A 23,411-nucleotide genomic window follows, 5' to 3' on the forward strand; every position below is an offset into this window, starting at 1 on the left:
ATTAAAAATATTAAAATAGAATATAATTTTTATTATTTTATTAAAATTAAGAAATTAGATATTACTATCATAGAATACTTTTTAAAATAGTTTTTTATTGATAAATATAATTTAAATAAAAAAACAATTATGTATTTGTGACTGAAATAAATTAAAAATATTAAAATAAAATATAATTTTTATTATTTAACATTATTAAAAATATATTTAAAAATTGAGGAGTAACTTTTCTAAAACTTAAAAATAAATAAACAATACACATACTATTAGACAAAATATTAAATTGCTAAAAAAGAAATATCTTTCGTGATAACATATTTAATTTCTATAAAAAATATTTTTAAATTATTTGTAGTTTATGTTATTTATTTAGATACATTATTTTAACATCTTTATTTACCAGAAAATAGTTTTATTATTGTTAAATATAATTTAAAGAAAAACCAATTATATATTTGGAACTGTAATTACAATTTAATAAAAAATTTCAAGTGTTTTTAAATTGTAATACTTTATTATAAATAAATAAAGAAAACGATAACGTAATTTATTATTAAGGAAATTTCTAGAAACAGAGAAAAACCTTTTTTAAAAATTAAAAGTATTACAAATTTAGAGCTTTCAATTCCCGATTCAACCGAGGTAGGAAATGAAATTGGGCGAAAAGGCCCAAATAGTTTTTGTTTTATTTTCGGACGTCGTTATTTTTACAAAAGCGACCGCTAACGAGGCGTAGTGCACCCGATCCGACATCAAACGGGTGCGACGCATTTTCCGATGTGTCGTGCGTATCGCGTCGCGACGCTAATCGACGACTCGGGTCTTTGTCCCGAAAAACGGTGTGCGTTACAGGTCCCTAGGGGGGCGGCGACTGTAACGATCCCTCCGCCGTCGTACACGTGTTCCTCTGGAGATCGACAACGGAGATGATTTATGGTCACGGTTAATCATTGTGCGGCATGCGACGACGAAAATGAAAAAAAAATTGCGCCCGTTATCCCCGTTTCCATCACATATTTGTCGGCGGATCGTTGTCGTTTGTTTTCCACTGACGTTTGTTTTCAAAATATGCACCCTTTTGTGTCCATAAATTTGACGAATTAGACTATGCAGGTTGATGTTTTTATTCATGGTTGTTCTATTTGCCCATTTGGAATTATTCTAAATATTTATTTTCTTATGTTACTGGAAAAATGCATTTGATTCAAATCCAAAAGAAAATATAGAAAAACTAAAAATATGTATTTATTTAAAAGTCTTAAATGTAATGTTATGTACCATATATATAATATTAACAAAAAGGACGAAATTCAATTTATTTATTTATAATTATACAAAAAAAAATAATTTAAATCTAATCAAAAATATAAAATCAAAAAACCTAAAAAACTAAGCTAAAATATAATGATGATATATTTGTTGATTATTGAACAAATATAAAAAGAATTATATAAAAAGTAAAAAAAAATGTATATCCAATCAAAAATTTGAATCAAAAAAAAAAAAAATATTAAGAAACAACTTTAATTTAATAATTAAATCTCAAATAAAAATATCATTTAAAAATCCGAAAAAATATTTGATTAATATCCAATCAAAAATATGAAATCTAACAAAATACTAAGAAATAAATTTAATTTAATGATTGAGTCAGAAATAAGTATTCATTTAAAAGTTTTAAATAAATAAAGAATTATATAAAAAAATAAAAAAAATATATCCAATCAAAAATGTGAATCCAAAAAATATTAAGAAATAAATTTAATTTAATGATTAAATCTCAAATAAAAATTCATTTAAAAGTTTTAATTTGAAACTATGTAAAATTATGAAAAAAGAGGTAGAGAATTACGGTTAATAAATAAACAATATTCAATATATTCAATAGTTTAATACTTGATGATTATTGAAGAAACAAAATAAAAAAAAAGAAAATCCGAAAAAAGTTTTTAATTAAAATGGAAAAACTAAAAATTCATTTAAAGTTTTAAATTGAAACTATGTAAAATTATGAAAAAAGTGGCACAGAATTATGGTTAATAAACAATTTTCAATATATTCAATAGTTTAATACTTGACGATTAATGAAGAAATAAAAATAAAAAAAGAAAATCCAAAAACAGTTTATAATTAAAATGGAAAAACTAAGAAAAAACGCTGAGAAATAAATTTAATGTAATAATTTAAAGTGAAATTATCAAAACAAATATTTGTTGATTATTGAATAAATATAAAAAAAAAATCCGAAAAAATATTTGATTAATATCCAATCAAAAATATGAAATCTAACAAAATACTAAGAAATAAAATTTAATTTAATAATTGAGTCAGAAATAAGTATGTTAATAAGTTGATGATTATTGAAGAAACAAAATAAAAAAAAGAAAATCCGAACAAAGTTTATAATTAAAATGGAAAAACTAAAAATTCATTTAAAAGTTTTAAATTGAAACTATGTAAAATTATAAAAAAAGAGGCACAGAATTATGGTTAATAAACAATTTTCAATATATTCAATAGTTTAATACTTGATGATTAATTTAATAATTGAGTCAAAAATAAATATTCATTTAAAAGTTTTAAATTGAAACTGTAAAATTTATTTAAATTTAAGACAGACCAGAATTATTGGCAAAAAAACAATTTTCAATATATTCAATAGTTTAAAACTTGTTTATCACTGAACAAATATACAAAATAAAAAAAAATAATAATTAAAATCTAATCAAAAAGATTAAAATAGGAAGACTAAAAAAAGCTAAGAATTAAATATAATGTAATAATGAAAAGTAACGAAAAGTGAATATAATATTTATTTATTATTGAACAAATATAAAAAAATAGTATAAATAATTAAAAATATAAAAATATGAAATTTAAAAAATTGCTAAGAAACAAATGTCATTTAATAATTAAGTCCAAAATCGATGAATGTAATAAATAAAATAATAAAACCTCAAAATAAATTTCAAATTAAAATCTAATAAAAAATGTGGAAATATAGTAATTTTATTATTTAACTCTTCAAACTTAAGTTTAAAATTAATATTAATTTAATAATTAAATAATTAATTATTTTCAATGTATTCATTAGAGTATTATTTGTCTATTAATCAAAAAAAAAAAAAATATAAAAAATTAATAAAAAAGTTAAAAAATATTAAAAAATATTCTAAGAAATAAATTTAAATTAATAATTTTCTTGAGTCAAGTTTCAATATTTATTTAAGTTCAGTTAAAATTATGCAAAATTATCAAAAAAGGAAAATAAAAATTTTCAATTATATTAAACATCTGGTTAAATTTCATGAAATTATTTAATTTAATTAATATGAGATATAAGATTTAATAATAAGAAAAGTATTTAAAAAGTATTTTTAAATACGAATAAAAGAGTAGAAAAAAGTGACAAAAGTAAAAAATTTCCTTATGTAATTTATTTATATTAAAAAGTTTATAAAATATAGTTATAGTTTATAAAAATATTAGTGTAATAATAAAATATATAAAAATGAAATTAAAACATTTTTTATGATTTGTATTTTTTATAGGTCTGAATTAAAAATTGTTCAAGATCTTTTCATATATGTTTTACATTTTTCCAATAATAGGCAAATAAAACAGATTAGTTAATCATAAATTGATTCATCTATGTATTTTTTAAAATCGTTGATATTTTAGGCTTAGAATAAAAGATAATTATGGCTGCATGCGGGTGTGAAAGGCTGACAAGTAAAGGAACACACCTGTTTTATTTATACACAATTATTGTTGATGCAGGAGTGTATATTTAAAACGTACGCCGGTTTATAAATAGACAATGAATCATGCGCCGCGTTTGTAAAATTTTTAAGTAAATACACCGCACGCCAGCCAAAAACCGCACCGAAAACCATTGTTCTCGCCGAAAAAATGCCGCCTAAAAGTCAAGCGTGCCCCTCGTCAAACAATGGCGCATTGAAATTTGCAAGAGACGCGTGCAAAAAACGCGGAAATGGGTCACGATGACACATTCGGGATTGATTTTTCTCGACCCTTGAACGGCCGAGAAGAAAAAACGCAGAAACAAAGCCGGAGGACCACATTTAAAGCGGATTAATAAAAAACGGGGCACATTCGGATTCGGAGGTTATGTTTTTATGGCGCCGATGGTCATAATCAAGTCGGGAGTATCAAAATATGGATCGGCGTAAAACCCGGAAGTCGGGCATGTTACCCGGAAATTCGGCACTACAATTTCGGGGGACCGAAACGGCTTGGCTCGAATCATAACCGTCCAATCGTTTTCGTACAGATTCGACATGACTGCCGGCGAGGATACGCAGTTTTATGTCCTATTAAAACGGATTCGGACGGGTTATTGAAAAACGGCTGGCACGGATTATCTTTCGTCCCTTTGGACGGTCAGGAAAAAATATGTGGGACTTTTGGAATATTAACATTAAACGTGGCTTCTTAATCTAAGGGGGTACAAACTGGGGATTAGTTAGGAAGATGCTTTCAGCCACGGTAAAAGCATATTAAATATTGACGGATGACAAACAAACTGACAGGCTTCCGTTCCGAAACCAACGCAAACAAATCGCCAAATGAGATTCATACGTTCGGGCGCCTCCGAAAAAACCCCCTGTCGACTTTCGGAATTGATCACCTTCTAAAATCCAATCCAAATGCGCTTTCTATTCGAACATACAATTAGCAATCACATGACATTTCAACGTGGGGACGAAAAAAAAAATTTGCGCAGCATTTTCCATCGAGCACACAACACTAAAAAAAACTGCTCCAATTAAAATCAATTTCGTTCGTCGCAGACCGTCGAAAAAAACTAATTGATTTACAAATATGGCCGTAATGGTAATGTGATGCAAATTAAATGCATATTCTCATGGCTCTCTCGAAAGTCCGATTGTATACGATTAGAAAGCATATTTTTATGAATGAATTTTTGAACCAATTAATTTTAGTGTTAAGTGGGTGAAACAATGAAACTGAATGATTGTTTATTATGTTTTTATTGTAATGAGATGTTGGAATTAATTAATTAAAACCAGAAGAGTATGCTGCGGAAAGTTCGTTCATTTTTAACTGTCAGATGTAGAAATGATGAACGGTTATATTATTCATAATTAACAGTTGAAAAATCGTTATAATGTTAATTGTATCATACATGTGATAAAATATAGGTAGGTTTAAATAATTTTGTTACTTCAACTCCCAAATAAATGTTTGTATAAAAGTTTTCAATCAAAAAGAAACGTATATAAAATTATTAACAAACAAGATTTTTAAAGAAATCTATCTAAATGCTCAAAATATTTATATATTGTAATCTTATGAAAGTCATTAATTATGAATAATTATTTTGATTATAAAATTTAAAAAAATAAGTTCAAATCTTGAAAATAACAAAAATGATTAATTTTTATATATGAATATGTAATTTATTATTTGTTCATTACTTGTTAAAATGGTAAATTTAAAAAATTTACAAAAATGTCAAAAATTAAAAAGTGAAATAAAAAATATATCTGAATAGATATTAAAATACATTAATTTAATAACTTTGTTACCTTAACTCTCAAATAAATATTTGTAGAAAAATTTTCAATTAGAAAAAGGAAAATAGTATATAATATTATCAACAAACAAGATTTTTTAAAAAATCTATCTAAATGCTCAAAATATTTAATTATTATAATCTTGTGAAAGTTATTAATTATGAATAATTATTTTGATTATAAAATTTAAAAAACAACGTCAAATTTATTAAATGACAAGAAATTATATTAATTTTTATATATGCAGTATATAAAATAATTTTTATATATGCATAACTAATTTATTATTTGTTCATTACTTGTTAGTGTTATAAATTTAAAAAAAGTTTACAAAAATGTCAAAAATTAAAATGTGAAATAAAAAATATATGTGAACAGATATTTAAATACATTAATTTAATAATTTTGTTACCTCAATTCTCAAATAAATATTTGTATAAAAATTTTCAATTAGAAAAAGAAAAGTAGTATATAAAATTACCAACAAACAAGATTTTTAATAAAATCTATCTAAATGCACAAAATATTTAATTATTTTAATCTTGTGAAAGTTATTAATTATGAATAATTATTTTGATTATAAAATTTAAAAAACAACGTCAAATTTAGTAAATGACAAGAAATTATATTATTTTTTATATATGCATAACTAATTTATTATTTGTTCATTACTTGTTAATGTGATAAATTTAAAAAAGTTTACAAAAATGTCAAAAATTAAAAGGTGAAATAAAAAATATATCTGAACAGACATTTAAATACATTAATTTAATAATTTTCTTACCTCTACTTCCAAATAAATATTTGTATAAAAATTTTCAGTTAGAAAAAGAAAAATAGTATATAAAATTATCAACAAACAAGATTTTTAAAAAAATCTATCTAAATGCTCAAAATTAAATAATTATTATAATCTTATGAAAGTTATCAATTATGAATATTTATTTTGATTATAAAATTTAAAAAACAACGTCAAATTTAGTAAATGACAAGAAATTGTATTAATTTTTATATATGAATAACTAATTTATTATTTGTTCATTACTTGTTAAAGTGATAAATTTAAAAAAAGTTTACAAAAATGTCGAAAATTAAAAGGTGAAATAAAAAATATATCTGAACAGATATTTTAATACATTAATTTAATAATTTTGTTACCTCAACTTCCAAATTAATATTTATATAAATATTTTCAATAATAAAAAGGAAAAAAGGATATAAAATTATCAACAAACAAGAATTTTAAAGAAATCTACCTAAATGCTCAAAATATTTAAATATTATAATCTTATAAAACTCATTATGAATAATTATTTTGATTATAAAATTTTAAAAAAAATAAGTTCAAATTTTGAAAATGACAAGAAATTATATTAATTTTTATATATGAATAACTAATTTATTATTTTTTCATTACATATCTGAACAGATACATAATACAGACTTTTAAATATTTTAATCTCATTAATTACTTTGAATATAAATTTAAAAAAAATCAAATCTAGAAATTATACTAATTTTTATACGTTAATAAATAATTTATTATTTTTCCATTGTCAAAAAATATGAAATAAAATAATTAAATAATTATTAAATTAATCTAATAAATTTGTTACCTCGGCTCCCAAATAAATATTTGTTTAAAAAAATTGTATTAACAAGGGAAAAAATATTCATAGAATTATTAGATTTTTAATTTAAATATTTAAAATACAAAACTCATCAATTATGAATAATTATTTTGATTAAAAAATGTAAAAATGTTCAAATATAGAAAATAACAAAAATGAATCACTTTGTCATACCTAATTTATTTATTGATAAATATTGACATTATTATTATAAAATTATTTATAAAACATTTAGGTTTAAAAATTGAAAGGTCAAATAAAAAATAAATCAAAAGGAGATGATCAAATATCACTTCTGTGTTAACAATAATTGTGTAGGTATATAAAACAGCTGTGTTCCACGACCTTTCACTGTTCCCTACCCACATGCAGTCAACATTATCTTATCTTGTACGAAAAGAATTAAATCTTGTTGGACACAAACCGATATCGTTCCCCGTCTCGCTCCAGCACCTCATTACGATCATTAATTAAACACCAGCCGGCCGCTTTGTTGGACGCCTCAGTTTCGATCATTCGAAAATTGACCGGCTGTTCATGCGGTTCGCAGTTTCGCCGCGATTGAAATATTTTCGTCATTGTGTTTATTTATCTCGCATTCGGTTCGGTCGACTTTCCTCCCGGTCTTTGTTGATGAACGAGTCCATTGCGAGAACGGGCCATAATGGAGAGGAAGGCGCACACGATAAGGCCTCACTGAAACTTAGACAAAGAATGGGAATGGCAATCAATAGGAGAGACGGCCCCATCCCCCCGGGTCGGATCCCCCCGATTGATTTACGTGGTGGAGTTTGTGTGTGTGTGTGTTTGCATGGAAATTAATAAAATTTCTGGCATAACTGGCGGCGGCGCACCGTTCCCTTTGATGTGCAGCGAGACGGCTTCATTAATAACCGTTTTTTTCGAGGGATTAAGATGTTTTTTTTTTCTTGGGGGACAGGGAGGAATCACATTAATTTCGTATCGGCGGCTTTGATTAATTAAACAAACGCCGGGGACGTTTTTAATTATTTTTCATACAAAGTTGCGCTCGCTTGTCTTTAATTTACCGGAGTTTGTGACCAATAAAAAGTTTCGAGACGTTAAGAAATTTTTTAATCAACTTGATAAGAATTTTTGTACGTCGCTCACAGAATTGAATCCTTTGTACTTTAGATTGGGATCAGTTTTTGAAGGCAACGTGGGCAACTTAAATTGTTTCTTGAACATACACTATCGCTCATATGTAGAGCAACTTTAGAAATTTTCATTTGTCTTCACAAGTATACGTTTAAATATCGACATTATTGTCAGTTATACAGTATGTTTAATAACAAAAATATATAATATTTATTAGTGGCTTTAGTTAGATATTTATTAATATTTGAAAAAAATTCAAGGGTCAAAAGTAAAGAAACTATAAAATAAAACAACCTTAAGTACATTTAGCCTTCCTTTATTTAGTATCTAGTAACACCTTTATTCATTGATTTTAGTAGATTTTCAATATAATCGTTCGATATTTCTTTAGATTGATTTTCAAGTTCTTCCTAAAGTTCATTCAAACTTGAGGGTCTGTTAGTCTTGTCATTTTTGCCATTTTTGGAAACTCTTTCCAGTGTATTTTTTCTATTAAAATTGATAATCATCCACGATGTGATCGATTTGTTTAAATCGACTGCATTTTTACTCTTCTTTTCACCATTATGGAATATTTCTTCAATTTATTGTATCGATAAATGGACACCTAAGAGATTCAGTGACAAAGAAACTATTATAATTTAGAAACAAAATATCAAAGACTTTAAATTTTTTTTAAATTAATAAGTTAATAATGTGTTTGCCTAACAGGTTGCCTAACAGGTATTGATTCAATGAGGTGGTCTGTTTCCTCTTGACGTATAATATCCCAAGCTACCTGTATTCATGTCTCAGAACTTCCAAATTCCGTGGGATCTGGGATAAATTTCATAACTTTCTACTCATCATGGTATCAGACTCACACGGGACTTCAAAAGAGTTTAAACTGACATTTTCATCATTCTGGAACATTTCTTCAGTTTGTTGTTAAATTTGTATCGATAAATGGACACGTAAGTGATTCAGTGACAAAGAAACGATTATAATTTGGAAATAAAATATCAAAGACTTTAGATTTTTTTAAATTAATAATTTAATAATGTGTTTGCCCAACAGGTCTTGGCATTGATTCAATGAGGAGGTCTGTTTCCTCTTGAGGAATAATATCCCAAGCTATCTGTATTCAAATCTTAGAACCTCCAAATTCCATGGGATCTGGGATAAATTTCATAACGTTCTACTCATCATAGTATCAGAATCACACGAGACTTCAAAACAGTTTGAACTAACCTTTTCATCATTCTGGAACATGTCTTCAGTTTGTTGTTAAATTTGTATCGATAAATGGACACCTAAGTGATTCAGTGACAAAGAAACGATTATAATTTAGAAACAAAATATCAAAGACTTTAGATTTTTTAAAATTAATAAGTTAATAATGTGTTTGCCTAACAGGTCTTGGCATTGATTCAATGAGGTGGTCTGTTTCCTCTTGAGGTATAATATCCCAAGCTACCTGTATTTATGTCTTAGAACCTCCAAATTCCGTGGGATCTGGGGTAAATTTCATAATTTTCTAGTCATCATGGATCAGAATCACACGAGACTTCAAAACAGTTTGAACTAACCTTTTCACCATTCTGGAACATTTCTTCAGTTTGTTGGTAAATTTGTATCGATAAATGGACACCTAAGTGATTCAGTGACAAAGAAACGATTATAATTTGGAAATAAAATATCAAAGACTTTAGATTTTTTAAAATCAATAAATTAATAATGTGTTTGCCTAACAAGTCTTAGCATTGATTTAATGAGGTGGTCTATTTCCTCTTGAGGTATAATATCCCAAGCTACTTGTATTCATGTCTTAGAATCTCCAAATTCCGTGGGATCTGGGGTAAATTTCATAACTTTCTACTTATCATGGTATCAGAATTACACGGGACTTCAAAAGAGTTTAAACTGACCTTTTCACCATTTTAGAACATTTCTTCAGTTTGTTGTTAAATTTGTATCGATAAATGAACACCTAAGTGATTCAGTGACAAAGAAACGATTATAATTTAGAAAGAAAATATCAAAGACTTTAGATTTTTTTAAATTAATAAGTTAATAATGTGTTTGCCTAACAGGTTTTGGCATTGATTCAATGAGGAGGTCTGTTTCCTCTTAAGGAATAATATCCCAAGCTACCTGTATTCATGTCTTAGAACCTCCAAATTCCGTGGGATCTGGGGTAAATTTCATAATTTTCTACTGACCATGGTATCAGAATCACACGGGTCTCTTCAAAAGAGGTTAAACTAATATTGACAACATGTAGCTGAGCATTATGTTGCTGAAATATTGGATCCTTGGGACGATTAGGGTAAGAAAAAACTTCACGATTTCCTGAAGATAACGTTGCACTGTCATGTTGCCTCTAATAAAGACTAAAGGTGACATACATCCATGAGCAATAGCACCCCATATCATATCGGCCATTGCTGTCACACAACATCAAACTGAGGTTGATTTGTTTCTCCCCGAAGTGGTTTGACTCTGTTTGGCCGTCATGGTCACAGGTAGCACAAGATGAGGCTCTACTTATATATACTTCGTATGTAAAAAAGGAATGTTTATATTTTTTTTTTATTTGTATATGAACATATTGTATAAATTTGGAATTAAAATCTTTCACCGCGATCGATTCAAATGAAGCCAGCGCATTAATGGACAAATACATGCGAGTGTGCAGTGTGGAAAATTATGAATTCACCGCTTGGAAAAGCGATTTTCTTGATGAATTATATAAATTTCCCGGTGAGTTGAGTCATCGTGCCGGTTACAATGTGCCACATTAATTTCGACTTGACAGCGAACTGTTAAAAGGGGGAAGAACTTACAACAAATATTAAATAAATCACACGATCAACTGCAACGACGCCATTAATAACTTTCAAACGATTAAGGAAGTTGTGCCGACTTAAATACCATTATTGCTGATTCGTACGTATAATAAACGTTCAAATCCAAAACGTTTTTACTGGTTTTAAATGCTGGCATAAAATTAAATTAATATTAGTAACAACTCGGCTCATCTCTCCCATTATCGTAAAGCCTTTTATCTTATTATAAACACAGATTGGATGCGGTGTGTTTGTTTCCTTAGGCCACACCGCAAAACCGATAGTTACCGACGACAATTATTGTAATCCGTGTGCGACAAGGCACTGGAAAAATCATAAAACACCTCTCGCACCATCAAAGAACAACAACGATGATGCGTTCCATCGAAGCTGTAATGAGGTTATTAAATTTTTTTATTGTTGCCGGTTCCCACGGGCGCAAGATTGTTTGTTGTGGCTTCGGGAAGATGGGCACGGCTAGATTGCGAACGCGGAAACACGATAAAACTGAGAAAAAAAATCGACGGCCGAATCGATGTCGGATCTTCGTGAAACGCGAACGTTTCCGCCGTGTGTGAAATGAGTTTTTTAACGGTGCGACGGTCGCGATCTATTCTTGGCCCGATTGAACGACGATGGGTGTGCATAAAAATGTTGGAACACCTGACGGTGGACCACCCATTATCACCCAAAATCATCGAGGTTTTCGATCAGATTGTTGTACGTTTCGGTGGAGTCGTCATAAAATTGGAAACGGACACTTTATTAAAGTGTTAATGATGATGACTGACATTTTGGTGTACATAGGTTTTCATTGAAATGTTAGTAAACAGATATTTTTACATGAAATGTCAACCAGAAAACTCAATAAAACTGGGGAAAGAGGTTAAAAATTTACTTTGTGTTTCCAGTTTCCTTATTAACTAGTCTCGTTCTATCTGAAATTCAGTTCATTTTATTAATAAATTGAATTAACATCTTATATTTTATCTCATTAACACAACGATTGTATGAATATTAATGCAAATTTAAAAAAAAATTATTGTCATAACTTAAGCATTCATAATAGAATTAATAATAAAATAATTACAAAAAAATATTTATTTATAAATTTAAGAATACATTTGGATGCATCGTTTCTAAATTATTGCCAATAATGATTTTAATGTAAACGTGGGTTTCCTGATTTAACGAGATTTTTAATGGTTTTACATAAAATTGTTTGTATTTTATAATACTACATTAGAAATCACTTCACCTCGTTAAAATATATAAATTTTAATATATATAAATCAATGCATATACCAATATAAATTTTTTGTTTTATTTATAAATAGATTAAAAATGGATCAATACAATTTTATCATTCTTTTAAATTTGTTAATGTGAATATTAAAATTAAATTTCAATTTTATTACAAATTGTTTATGAAAATCTCAGAAATTCTTTATTAATAACAGTTTTCAAGTATTATCTATTTTAATAAATACGTTAGTAATAATTTTAATAGGTTGTTACCAGCAAAATATAAAAATATATATTGAACATTAACTAATTTGATTAAAAATAAGTTATTAAAACTAATATAAATAAATGTTCAATAGTGTGTCACTATTAAGTTATAAAAGTTTGTATTAAAATCAATATTAACAATTTGATTAGAAGTAAATCATTACAACTAATAGAAATGCCTAAATTTCATTTTAATAATTGTAATTTAATATATTCTAATAATATTTTAAATATCTAAATACTTTAATTTTAATAGAATGTTAATATTATACTCTAATAGAGTGTATTGAAGTCAATATTAAGAATCCAATTTCTAGTCCAGTCACTGAATTTCTTTTAATAACTTTTACTTTAATTAATGTCGATTATTATAACTAATGTAATTCTCTTAAATTATTTTTAGTCAATGTTTTAAGCTTAATATAATAAACAATGTATTAATATTTAATTATAATAGAGTGTATTAAAATCGATAAAAATGTATATTGAAATTAACATTAACAAATTTGATTAGAAATAAGTTATTAAAACTAATATAAATTCCTGTGTGTGTCACTATTAAATTATAAAAGTGTGCATTAAAATAAATATTAAGAATTTCATTAGAAGTAAATCATTACAACTAATAGAAAAACCTAAATTTCATTTTAGTAATTGTAATGTTAATTTTAATAGAATATTATTATTATATTCTAATAGAGTGTATTGTGTGTCAATATTAACAATTTAATTTTCCAGTCACTGAATTTCTTTTAGTAACTTTTACAAATTTGATGCATTCTAATAAATACATTAAAAATAGGTCAATATCTAAATTTTAATTGTGTGTTATTGTTAAATTATAAAAGTATATATTACTTTCAACATTATCAGTCTAATTGCTCAGATATTAATTATAAAAACTAACATAAATCTCTAAAATCATTTTTAGTTATTGTTTTAATCAATATATTATTTCTAAATTATTCTAATACATACAGTAAAAATAATTACTAATCATTACTTGAATTTTATCAGGGTATTAATACTATCTTATAATAGAGTTTATTTAAGTCTATATTAATAGTCCAATTTGATTATAAAACGATTATTAAAACTAATATAAACTATTTAATTTCCTTTTAATAACATACAAATATGATTTAATCTAATAAGTACATTAAAAATAGGCCAAAGTGTATATTTAAATTAGCATTGTCAGTCTAATTAATTAAATATCAATTATAAAAGCTAACATAAATCCTAAAAATTATTTTTAAAAATAAATCAATATTTGAATTTTAATGTGTTTATATTAAATTATAGAAAAATGTGTCTATTAATTTATCTATCTATTTTAATAAATAATTAGTTGAATTTTAGTGCGCAAATATTAAATTGAACAATATTTTATTAGAATAATCACTAGCACTCCAATTTGATTAGAAATTGATTATCAAAACTAAATCCCTTTTAGTAACTGCTTCAAGTTTGATCAGTTCTAATAAAAATATTAAAAATAAATTAGTTTGTTCTACTATAAAATTATTAAAGTGTGAATTCAAATAATGATTTAATAATTAAACATTGAAATACAAAAACCTGGAATTCTTTTAAATTACTGTTTTAAGTCTGATTTAATATAATACACACAGTAAAATTAAATCAATACTAGAATTTTAATAGTTTATTAATATTAAATTATAATGTTATATATTAAAGTCTATGAAGTTTGTTTAGAAATCGATTATTAAAATTAATATAAAACTGAATTTCCTTCTAGTAATTTTTACTAATCTATTCTAATAAATACATTAAAAAAAGGTCAATATTAAAATTATTCTTAGTTATTGTTTTAAGTCCATTTTAATAAATACGTTAACACATCAATACTTGACTTTTAATAGTGTGTTAGTATTAAACAATAAAAGTGTGAAATAGACATTAACACCATAATTAATTAGATATCGATTAATATAACTAATATAATTCCCAGAAATTATTTTTAGTTAAATGTTTTAAGTCTGATATAATAAAAAATGTATTAATATTAAATTATAATAGAGTGTATTAAAACCGATATTAACAGTCCAATGTTATTAGAAATCGATTATTAAAACTGATATAAATCCTTAAATTATTTCTTTTTAGTAACTGACACAAATCTAACATATTCTAATAAATACATTAAAAACAAGTACATATTTGAATTGTAACAGTGTGTTATTATTAAATATAAAAGTGTATTTTCAAAAAATTATCCAATTTTATAAGAAATTGATTAATAAAATTAATATAATTACCCCGAATTTCCTTTTAGTAACTACTTGACTATATAAATATTTTAATTTTAATTGTTACTATTAAATTATAAATGTGAAATTAACATTAACCATCCATTTTGATTAGAAATATATTATTAAAATTGAAAAAAATCCCTGAACTAATCTAATAAATATATCAAAAAATAAGCCAATAGTTGAATTTTAATATTTTGTGACTACTGAATTATTAATGTGTGTTGAAATCTACATTCACAATCCAGTTTCATAAGAAATGGATGATTCTGATTTAGACATACATCAATGTTGTCGGACATCGATACTTTTCTTTTAAGATCGGTAATTCTATGCTAATAGCGTTTCAAATTTCCATCCAACGGGACAATTTCCGCTGAGTCATGTGACGTTGTCGCGATAAAGATGATTGGGATCGCAGGGACAAAAGTGTACGAGACAGTGGACGGATTTGACGGATATCGTTTCAGGGTGGGTAATCGAGTTTCTGTAACGACTAGCTTTCAAAGCAACGAGGCCAAAGACTGATGGGATGAACGCGACGCCATCGAAGAATTAAACTTGTTGATGGGGGTTGATTGTGATTGAAATATTGATGACGTCAGCCGTTTTTCTAATCGGAAATTAATTGAGTTTAGCTTTGTCTCTAAAATGTTTCGAATGTTACGTATTTTAAGTCTTTAATGGGGGTTTATTGATTTAAATTCTGGCACGTTAACAAAACACTCACGTCGGAATTTAATAAACGAAAGCATCAATTTCCTTCGGTACAGAGAACCTTCAAATCAACCGCACTTCCGAAACTGAGTGACATTAAAAACAATAACGTTGTTTACCAATTTCCGATAATACAACACCAGAACCGACATGGCGAAAACGTTTTTGAAAGTTACACGAGAAACTCCGGTGGTGTAATCGATAGTCGAGATGTAATGTATGCCAATCCGTCCGCCGTTCCACAAACAGTATTGTGTTTATGATAAACAAAACGGAGCGAAATACGTTTGTGCTTCAATAAATTGATATTCGATTACGCATTTCCCACAAATCACCCACAAACAAATTAAATCCGAAACGAAGAAACAACAAATTCGCATGATTTCTCTGTCGGAACACCGCATTTTCGGGGCACGCCGACTTAATCCTTTCAACCCGTTCGAAACGTGAGCACGAAAACCCGGCGTCCACTTTCGAACTTAATTTGGCGTCACAAAAGATCCAATTCGCGTTGGTCAGCCGCACAAAAATGACCCGAAATCAATTAAATCAGCATAATTACGTATTCAGGGGTGGAAAACAAAAAGGGGTCCGTGCGCGGCACCCCCGCTATTCACATGCACGGACCGGCTGCATCGTTTGTCAAACACATTCGAAAACACCGACACATGGGGGATGATAATTGTTGCACTTGTACTGAATTATTTATATTGTCCAAGATACTGGACCGTATCCGGTGTTTAATTAAACGGGCCTCTCGAATCGGATATCGGCTTAAAGTGAATCGATTGCTTGTTAATTGGCCGTGTCTATAAATAAAACATGGGGGCTGTTTTACAATTTAAAATAACACCGGCCGTGGTTTTAGCAGCCGTTTTATTAATATTTATAGCTGTTTATCCACCTTGGGTGCTTCAACTTCACCTTCCAGTTTTGTAAGACAAAAAATTATAGGAGAACTTGCTTGGATAGTTTTGGGGTGGTTGTACTAACACCGTTAATTTTGTATGCAAATGAGACAAAGGGGTGGCGTTATAAAAGGGGAATTAGTTGATTAAATAGACATTATTAGTCAGTTTATTGGTGTTTTATATGGTGGCCTTTGTTACAGAGGGAGTCGGCGAAAAAAGATGCGGACAGGGAGAGACTGTTGCATGCCGAAAGCGAAAACAGGACCAAACAGGCACTGCTGGAAGCAGCACGATGTCGGTCCAGACTCAAACTCCTCACTAGCGAATTTGCCAGGTAAAATAAATCAAATTTTCTACAAAACTAGAATAAAAATGAAAACAAAAAATGTCTCTTAATGTTGCAGGATGGAGGAAACAGTTCGTTCCATGTTGGCGTACAAAAAGCAAGTGGAACAACTCAAGCAGGAGAAGGCTGCCATTACACTTGCATACGAGGTAAGCTCCTGCAATTGCACCATAAATAAGCAAGTAAATTCTTACATATTTGATCAAATTATAATCCTGTCGGCGAATTAACCCTAAGAGAATGATCCTTCCCGACCTAAACAGCCTCAACCCTTTGAACATCCGGTATTAATTAGGCGTTAAACTGCGCAGAAACGCGTAAATATTCTGCTCACTGTCGTCACATTCGCCTGAGTATCCGTTTGAGAAGCCAACCGTCCGACCGAGTAAATCTTAAGGGGCGTAATCACATTAGTTTCACCCTTGACTCGTCCCGTTGTGCCTAATGCCGAAAACATTTTCCATACAACTGATTCACGGGAAATGAAAATTTGAATTATAAACAGGGCCTGACGTTCACGACGATATTAAATTAACATTTAAGAGGGGGATATTAAGAAATTATACCGAGAGGGGTGAATTTTTTAAGAGCAATTCCCAAGAAAAGATGCGCCTTAAGTGTTTTCGCTCTCCCGAATTCATAAGGATTTAATCGGACGATTTTATTAAATATTCCATCCATTTTTATCGTCCCATCACAGCTAATGTGTTCATTTCCAGAATCGTTGTCAGCAATATCAAAACACAATCAATCGATTAAATGCCGAAATTTCGAACCTCCGCGAACAACTAGAGGACATGGCCAGGGAAAAGAATCCGGATGGCATCATCAACTCCCAAACCATGGCACTACAACGGCACGCCGAAGAGGCACGTAAACAATACGAAAGGTGCCTCGATGACGTCGCCAATCAAGTCGTAAAAGCTCTACTAGCCCAAAAGGTACTAATGTTTTATATACGTCCGCCTTAGGTTTTTGTAGCTGTTAGTATTTCAGGGCCTGAAAGAGGAAGTGGGAACCTTGAACATGAAGATCAAAGAGCTCGAAAATCAAAACAGGGCTTTGACGTCCATCCTGGTTCATCAATTGAGAGGTGAAGCATCAGCAGGAGATCAGGACGTCGCGGACGGCACCGAAATTGTGATATCCCCAGAAAACGGGAGACATACTAGTCTGAAACACTGTAACTCTTTTAATTCCGAAGTGCTGGATGAACAGCCAGTGCGTGAGGACCAATGTGATACTCTGAAAAACTTAAGTGAGAACAATCTGAAAGCTTTATCTTATGAAGTGATGGGTAAGCTCCTTCCTCCCACCCTGGACTCCCCGTATAATACTAATTTTTGTCTGCAGATACTAGATTATCGTTAGCTGATAAGAAACGGCACCAAGTGCTTACGAAACTATGGACGGAATTAAAGGGGACTGAAATCACACCAAAGAAACTCATCGAAGCCCTGAACAACGTGGATTCCGCTCTTTGGGTGCCTCCAAAGAGGCCCGTCTCCCTCAACCTCCACCTGCCGATATTTCAGGCCAACAAAAGCAGACGCATTCGGCCAGTCCTGGCCCAAAGCGTGAGCAAAAGCGAAGAAGAGAACACCGGAAGTGAAAGCCCGGAAAGTGGAAATCGGGACGAGGGCTACTCCACCATGTCGTCGGATGTTCAAGACATGAATCGTGGCGTCACCGACACTACGTTGCCGAGGATGTGCCTGGAGGATTTAAAGGAGGCCAGTGACGAAGCGGACCAAGAAAACAGGCTTCTAATGCCGGAAAACGAGCCCGACATTTTTTACATTCCCTTCAACTTGTTGAAATTTAGTCAAAGGTAACTTAATAACTATTTGAACTAAGCCAAATATTAATATTGATGTTACAGAAATAGTTTTCCTCCTGGAAAAGACATTCTACCGTTTCAACATGCAATGAGGAGTTTTTCGGACTCTCACTTGTGTATCAAAATCACAACAGCACCGACTCCATGCTACACATTCAGCTCGCCGATCTCCAGCAGTCCTTCTATCCTACTACTGGACATCAGCGAGAAACCGATGAATCCTCTCCGTCGGACAAGATGTACCAGCAATCTGTGGGGTAATAACCACACCATTTAACAGTCTAACGTTTTGTTTAACACAGATTCTTGTCCAGGTTTCTCTGGTCTGGAAAAGACCGATGACAAAGCCTCGCAACTGTCGTGGTACAGCACCGACGATCAACTTGAGTGCACTAACTGGGACTCTGATTACATTCAGCATTGGCTCAGGCTCGATGAAACCAGATCAACTGCCCAGCAACAGCATAGAGATATGTTAGAGCTGGAATACGATAATGCCGAACTGGAGGACTGGAGCTTGAGCCTGTCCAGCGATGATTTAAGAGAACAGTGGAAGAAGGAGGCTACAACTCCTGGCCAACTGTCCGTCTCCACTTTACCCAGCATTCAAGAAAATAATGCTTTGGAACTGGAGGAAGACAACAACGAGTGTCTTTGGAACAACTCGAGTTATATGGTAAGTAACAATTTTTTATTTAAAATACTTTTATAATCTAATTTGTTGTATTTAGGTTGACAAAGAAGGAAGGGAACTTGTAACATTATTAATGGACACCCATAGCGGTGAAACTCAATGGCCATACGTTGTATCCACTCAACAAGTTTCGCCAGATAACAGTTGGTCCAGCGGCTCGGATTGCAACTCCTTTGAGCCAGATACCTGTTCTAAACGTTCCTCTGCTGCCTTGAGTGGATCCAGCGATGATACCGGAGAATTACCCGGAGTTGGGACTGATTTCACGAGAGATTTTTACAGGTGAGATGGGTTTAAAGTGGAAAAAATTATGGGATGGATTTAAAAAAATGGGTTATAATCAGTACTATTACTTAACACGTTTTATTCTTCATGATTTAGTCGGATCTTCTGCCATGTAATGCCCAGGTTTGTTGTAAGCTGTAATTGTCATACTGAGTTAAAAATTTTACTGGTCACAATTGCAAATGATTAATTTAGTCATGAGGACCAAATTATGGAAAGACAATTATTGAGCTAAAATCGGATTTAGAAACCTGATTAATTTATTTCTTGGAAACTCTTGTACTTCTTAAATCATTTACATTGGCATTTTCTTGTAAAAAATATATATAAATTATCTAAATCCGACTTAAAATTCAGATTGTGGGAATTTGTAATTTTGATCAGGACAAAGTACACTTGACTGCAGAGTTTTGGCCTTGATCTGAAACTGTTTCCATTAAACTTCATCAGATCATCGTAAGCTTTCGTTGATTTGTTTAGTTACAGTCAAAAACAAAAGTACTGTGTGCCTATTTATACTTTGACAAAATATTATATTTAGTCAAAATATAACAACACCCAGTGCAACACATATTGCATGGTTGATACTATACACTTCTATTGCTGACCCTTTACATGTTTCTTTCTTCAGACCTTCTTCTTCAAACTATGGCTTTGTATGTTCATAGTCCTGAGTAATGTGGTACTACGAAAATTGACTACAGTTTTTGGTGTACCACACTTAATTTATTGAGTAAAAAATTGTCTAATGTGTTACTTCATCTTTTTATACTGCTTTAGTTATCATAATATGTTAAACCTGTAAAGTATAAATGATGAAATACCTGTTTCTACTATAAAATTATTATTAAACGATTGTTCCAATGCCTTTAATAATACGTTTACATTTTCCACAGACTGGTAAAATTCGAGAGTACCAAAAGTTTGGCCTCAACGTCTTCCAGAAGTCTTGTTGGAACACTCAGCGAAAACGGCGACAGAGAAGCAACGTTACAAAATGTATTATCATTCATAGCGGAACAAACGAAACAAGAATTAAAATCCAGACCTTGCTCCTCCAACGACATAACCAAAGAGTTCAATATTGAAGGACCAGCTCAGATATTCGGGGAGATGAAGATCAGCGACAGCGAATACAGTATTCCTAAGAGCGATTCCAAATCCAGCAACAACGAGAACTACGTCACCTTAAAACAACTTTGCGAAGAGTTCACCCACAAAAAAGAAGAGACAGTCAATGAGACCATCAAGCAAAACATCACGTATGCTGAAGAGATTTGCTTGGTCACACCACTGGACGTGGAGAGCGAGAACTGTTCGAATATCGGTGAACATCCTGTCGATATTTGCAGCAGTGTGAATGTGGAACTAAGCAACGTGGATTATCAGGAAGGTGTGACCTGCGAAGATGACAAGGTTTCTACGGCACTAACCACCAGTGACGTTTGCGACACTTACAGCGATCTATCGCTGAACACCACGAGCGAATCCATGACTTCTAGTGTCAGCACACCCGACACCATCGTATCCAAGATACCCAGGAGGAAAACTAATGTGTCTAGAATACCGGTTAGTCCTTCCAGGATTAACCACAACAAGGAAAACGTGCAGGAATCCAACATACCAAAGAGCAAAGTGCAACATAAGTTCGCCAGGCCGAAATTAAAGAAAATCGTGCATGTGCAACAGCAGAGTCCTCCACAGCACGTCATCACATCGGAACGACTTCCACAGAGCACCTCGGGTGTTCTGAGCAATATCATTGAAGGGCCGCCTCATAGGGCTGTAAGCTTTCACGAAAGAGCCACTTCTAAGGACGTGATTGACGAGTTGAATCGCATGATTAAGAACGGGGATGAACCGCAAGAGACGACCGACAAAACTGTAACAGATAGATTGGACCAAGCGTGCAGGCCAACCGGCTGGGTTCATCTGGAGAACGACATTGATTTGGAGGATCCCAAGGTGAGGAAATCGTCAGTTTCTTCGGGATTTGATTTAAAATGTTCGTTTTATTTAGGCGAGAGCAAATATTTTGGATTCAATGATGACGTCAGTTTCAAGTGATTCGTCTCCGACTTCCTCGTGTGGCGGGAGCATTGCCAGCGATTCTGTTGAGGAACCACCAGCGTACAGCCAACTCCACCAAATTCATAAATATCATAGGCAAAAGAAAGGTGTGTACGACTGTTTTTCGGACAGACACTCAAACTAACACCTCCAAAAACCTACAGAACTGTATGTATCCATGTTAATTAGTAGGACGTCCTGGTTCTAACCTAGGTGTAGATAATTCCTGTTTTTTTTTTCTTGTAATTCCATGCATGTGAACGGTTCCTAATAAATCAAATAACACACACTTAATCCCACACATTTTACCGCTGGTACTGTCTACGAAATTGAAACAGTCACTCGGAAAATCAAGTCAAAGCATGCGTTCCGAAATTACCAATAATTTTCTTCGTTGGGGAAACAACTAAATTTTATTAAAATGCATGTGATTATTTGTAGAACATTTTCTGTCTAAATTTTAATTTATCTACACCTGTACATATCTTAAATTTGTTAACTGGTTTTGTTTACTGATTTATATTTTTTGTTTTTATTTCCTACTTCGAATAGTTTTATATTTTGTTCTGTTCTGTATTTTTTTGTTTTCAAAACTCGATAATTCAGTACTCAAACCTGGTGGTACACAAAAACATACAACCAGTACCGTAGCAAAAGAGAAAAAAAAAGGAAAATGTTTGGGATTTCAAGTGGTTGAATCGGCACCGTGCACAGCTGGCGAGGACTGACAGTGAGACAGAGAGAGAGTGTGAAACTTGGCAATTTTCCAGCCAACGCGACGAGACCGGAACTGGTGGTTGTTAGGGCGAACGTGGGCGGCATCAGGCCGACCATAATCGGAAGGTCCGACTTTTTCGTACGGTACGGCGAGAAGGAGCGCGAGGCGGTCGCCTCGTTCGACTTCCTCAACGAGCTGAGCGGTTCGACGTCCGCCAGCAACGACGACGATTTGGTGTAATCATATTTTTGTTTGTTGTTTACTTTTTCGAAATTATAAAATGCAAATAGTAATAATCAAAAGAAGGTTTTGTTGATACCTGTTATTCTAGTATTAATTTTTATTTATTTGAAAATTGTGAATAGTGTATATTATACTTTAACACTTAAATTATTATTAGTTTTTTTTTAACTCCGAAAACTTGTAACAGTAAGTGTGGTAGCATAGAGCGAGCTTAGAATAAGACTGTACGATATTAATGGTTATACAAGAAAAAATTACTCATAGGTTCAACCAACTTAATACTTTGTATAGTTTTATATACTTCTTTCTCTATCTAAAATATACAAATTACGGAAAACAATAAGTAAATCGTAGAATTTAGTACAATTAGAGTACTATGTGATATATTGTAAAATTATTTTTTATGAAAATCATTGACGTACTATTTTATCTAGTGAAAGTATACAAATTTGGCCTATTTTTTAATAAATTATTGACCTGTATAAATTATTTTAATATTATTTTCAGAAGTGATGAGGTACTCATATATTAATAGTGCCAAAATAATAATTAATATATGAAAACCTACACTCAACCTTTTCAATTATTATTAATTACAGTTTTTCGAATCTATTCAAAACTACTCTTAGGTATTCAATAACTTGACCATGCAATAAATTA

General features: G+C 30.5%; 1 protein-coding gene across 8 annotated transcripts in view; it reads left to right on the forward strand.

The window, feature by feature from the left end:
* Positions 1–23,150, forward strand: part of LOC109604720 (uncharacterized) — a 66,670-nt gene extending 43,520 nt beyond the window's left edge. For 3 of the 8 annotated variants that reach the window (XM_049968062.1, XM_049968061.1, XM_049968067.1), the window contains 11 exons: positions 16,756–16,889; positions 16,960–17,050; positions 17,621–17,842; positions 17,898–18,198; positions 18,255–18,732; positions 18,784–18,998; positions 19,044–19,417; positions 19,473–19,717; positions 20,617–21,685; positions 21,741–21,897; positions 22,561–23,150. In XM_049968062.1, the coding sequence (XP_049824019.1) occupies positions 16,756–16,889; positions 16,960–17,050; positions 17,621–17,842; positions 17,898–18,198; positions 18,255–18,732; positions 18,784–18,998; positions 19,044–19,417; positions 19,473–19,717; positions 20,617–21,685; positions 21,741–21,897; positions 22,561–22,748 (3,474 nt within the window). In that variant the 3' untranslated portion in view covers positions 22,749–23,150. Of the gene's footprint in view, positions 1–16,755; positions 16,890–16,959; positions 17,051–17,620; positions 17,843–17,897; positions 18,199–18,254; positions 18,733–18,783; positions 18,999–19,043; positions 19,418–19,472; positions 19,718–20,616; positions 21,686–21,740; positions 21,959–22,396 lie in introns of all 8 variants that reach the window. The other 5 variants (XM_049968068.1, XM_049968063.1, XM_049968066.1 and 2 more) reach the window with 4 other exon arrangements.
* The last annotated feature ends 261 nt before the right edge of the window (positions 23,151–23,411 follow it).

The sequence above is a fragment of the Aethina tumida genome, chromosome 5, assembly GCF_024364675.1.
Source record: "Aethina tumida isolate Nest 87 chromosome 5, icAetTumi1.1, whole genome shotgun sequence".
NCBI lineage: Eukaryota > Metazoa > Arthropoda > Insecta > Coleoptera > Nitidulidae > Aethina > Aethina tumida.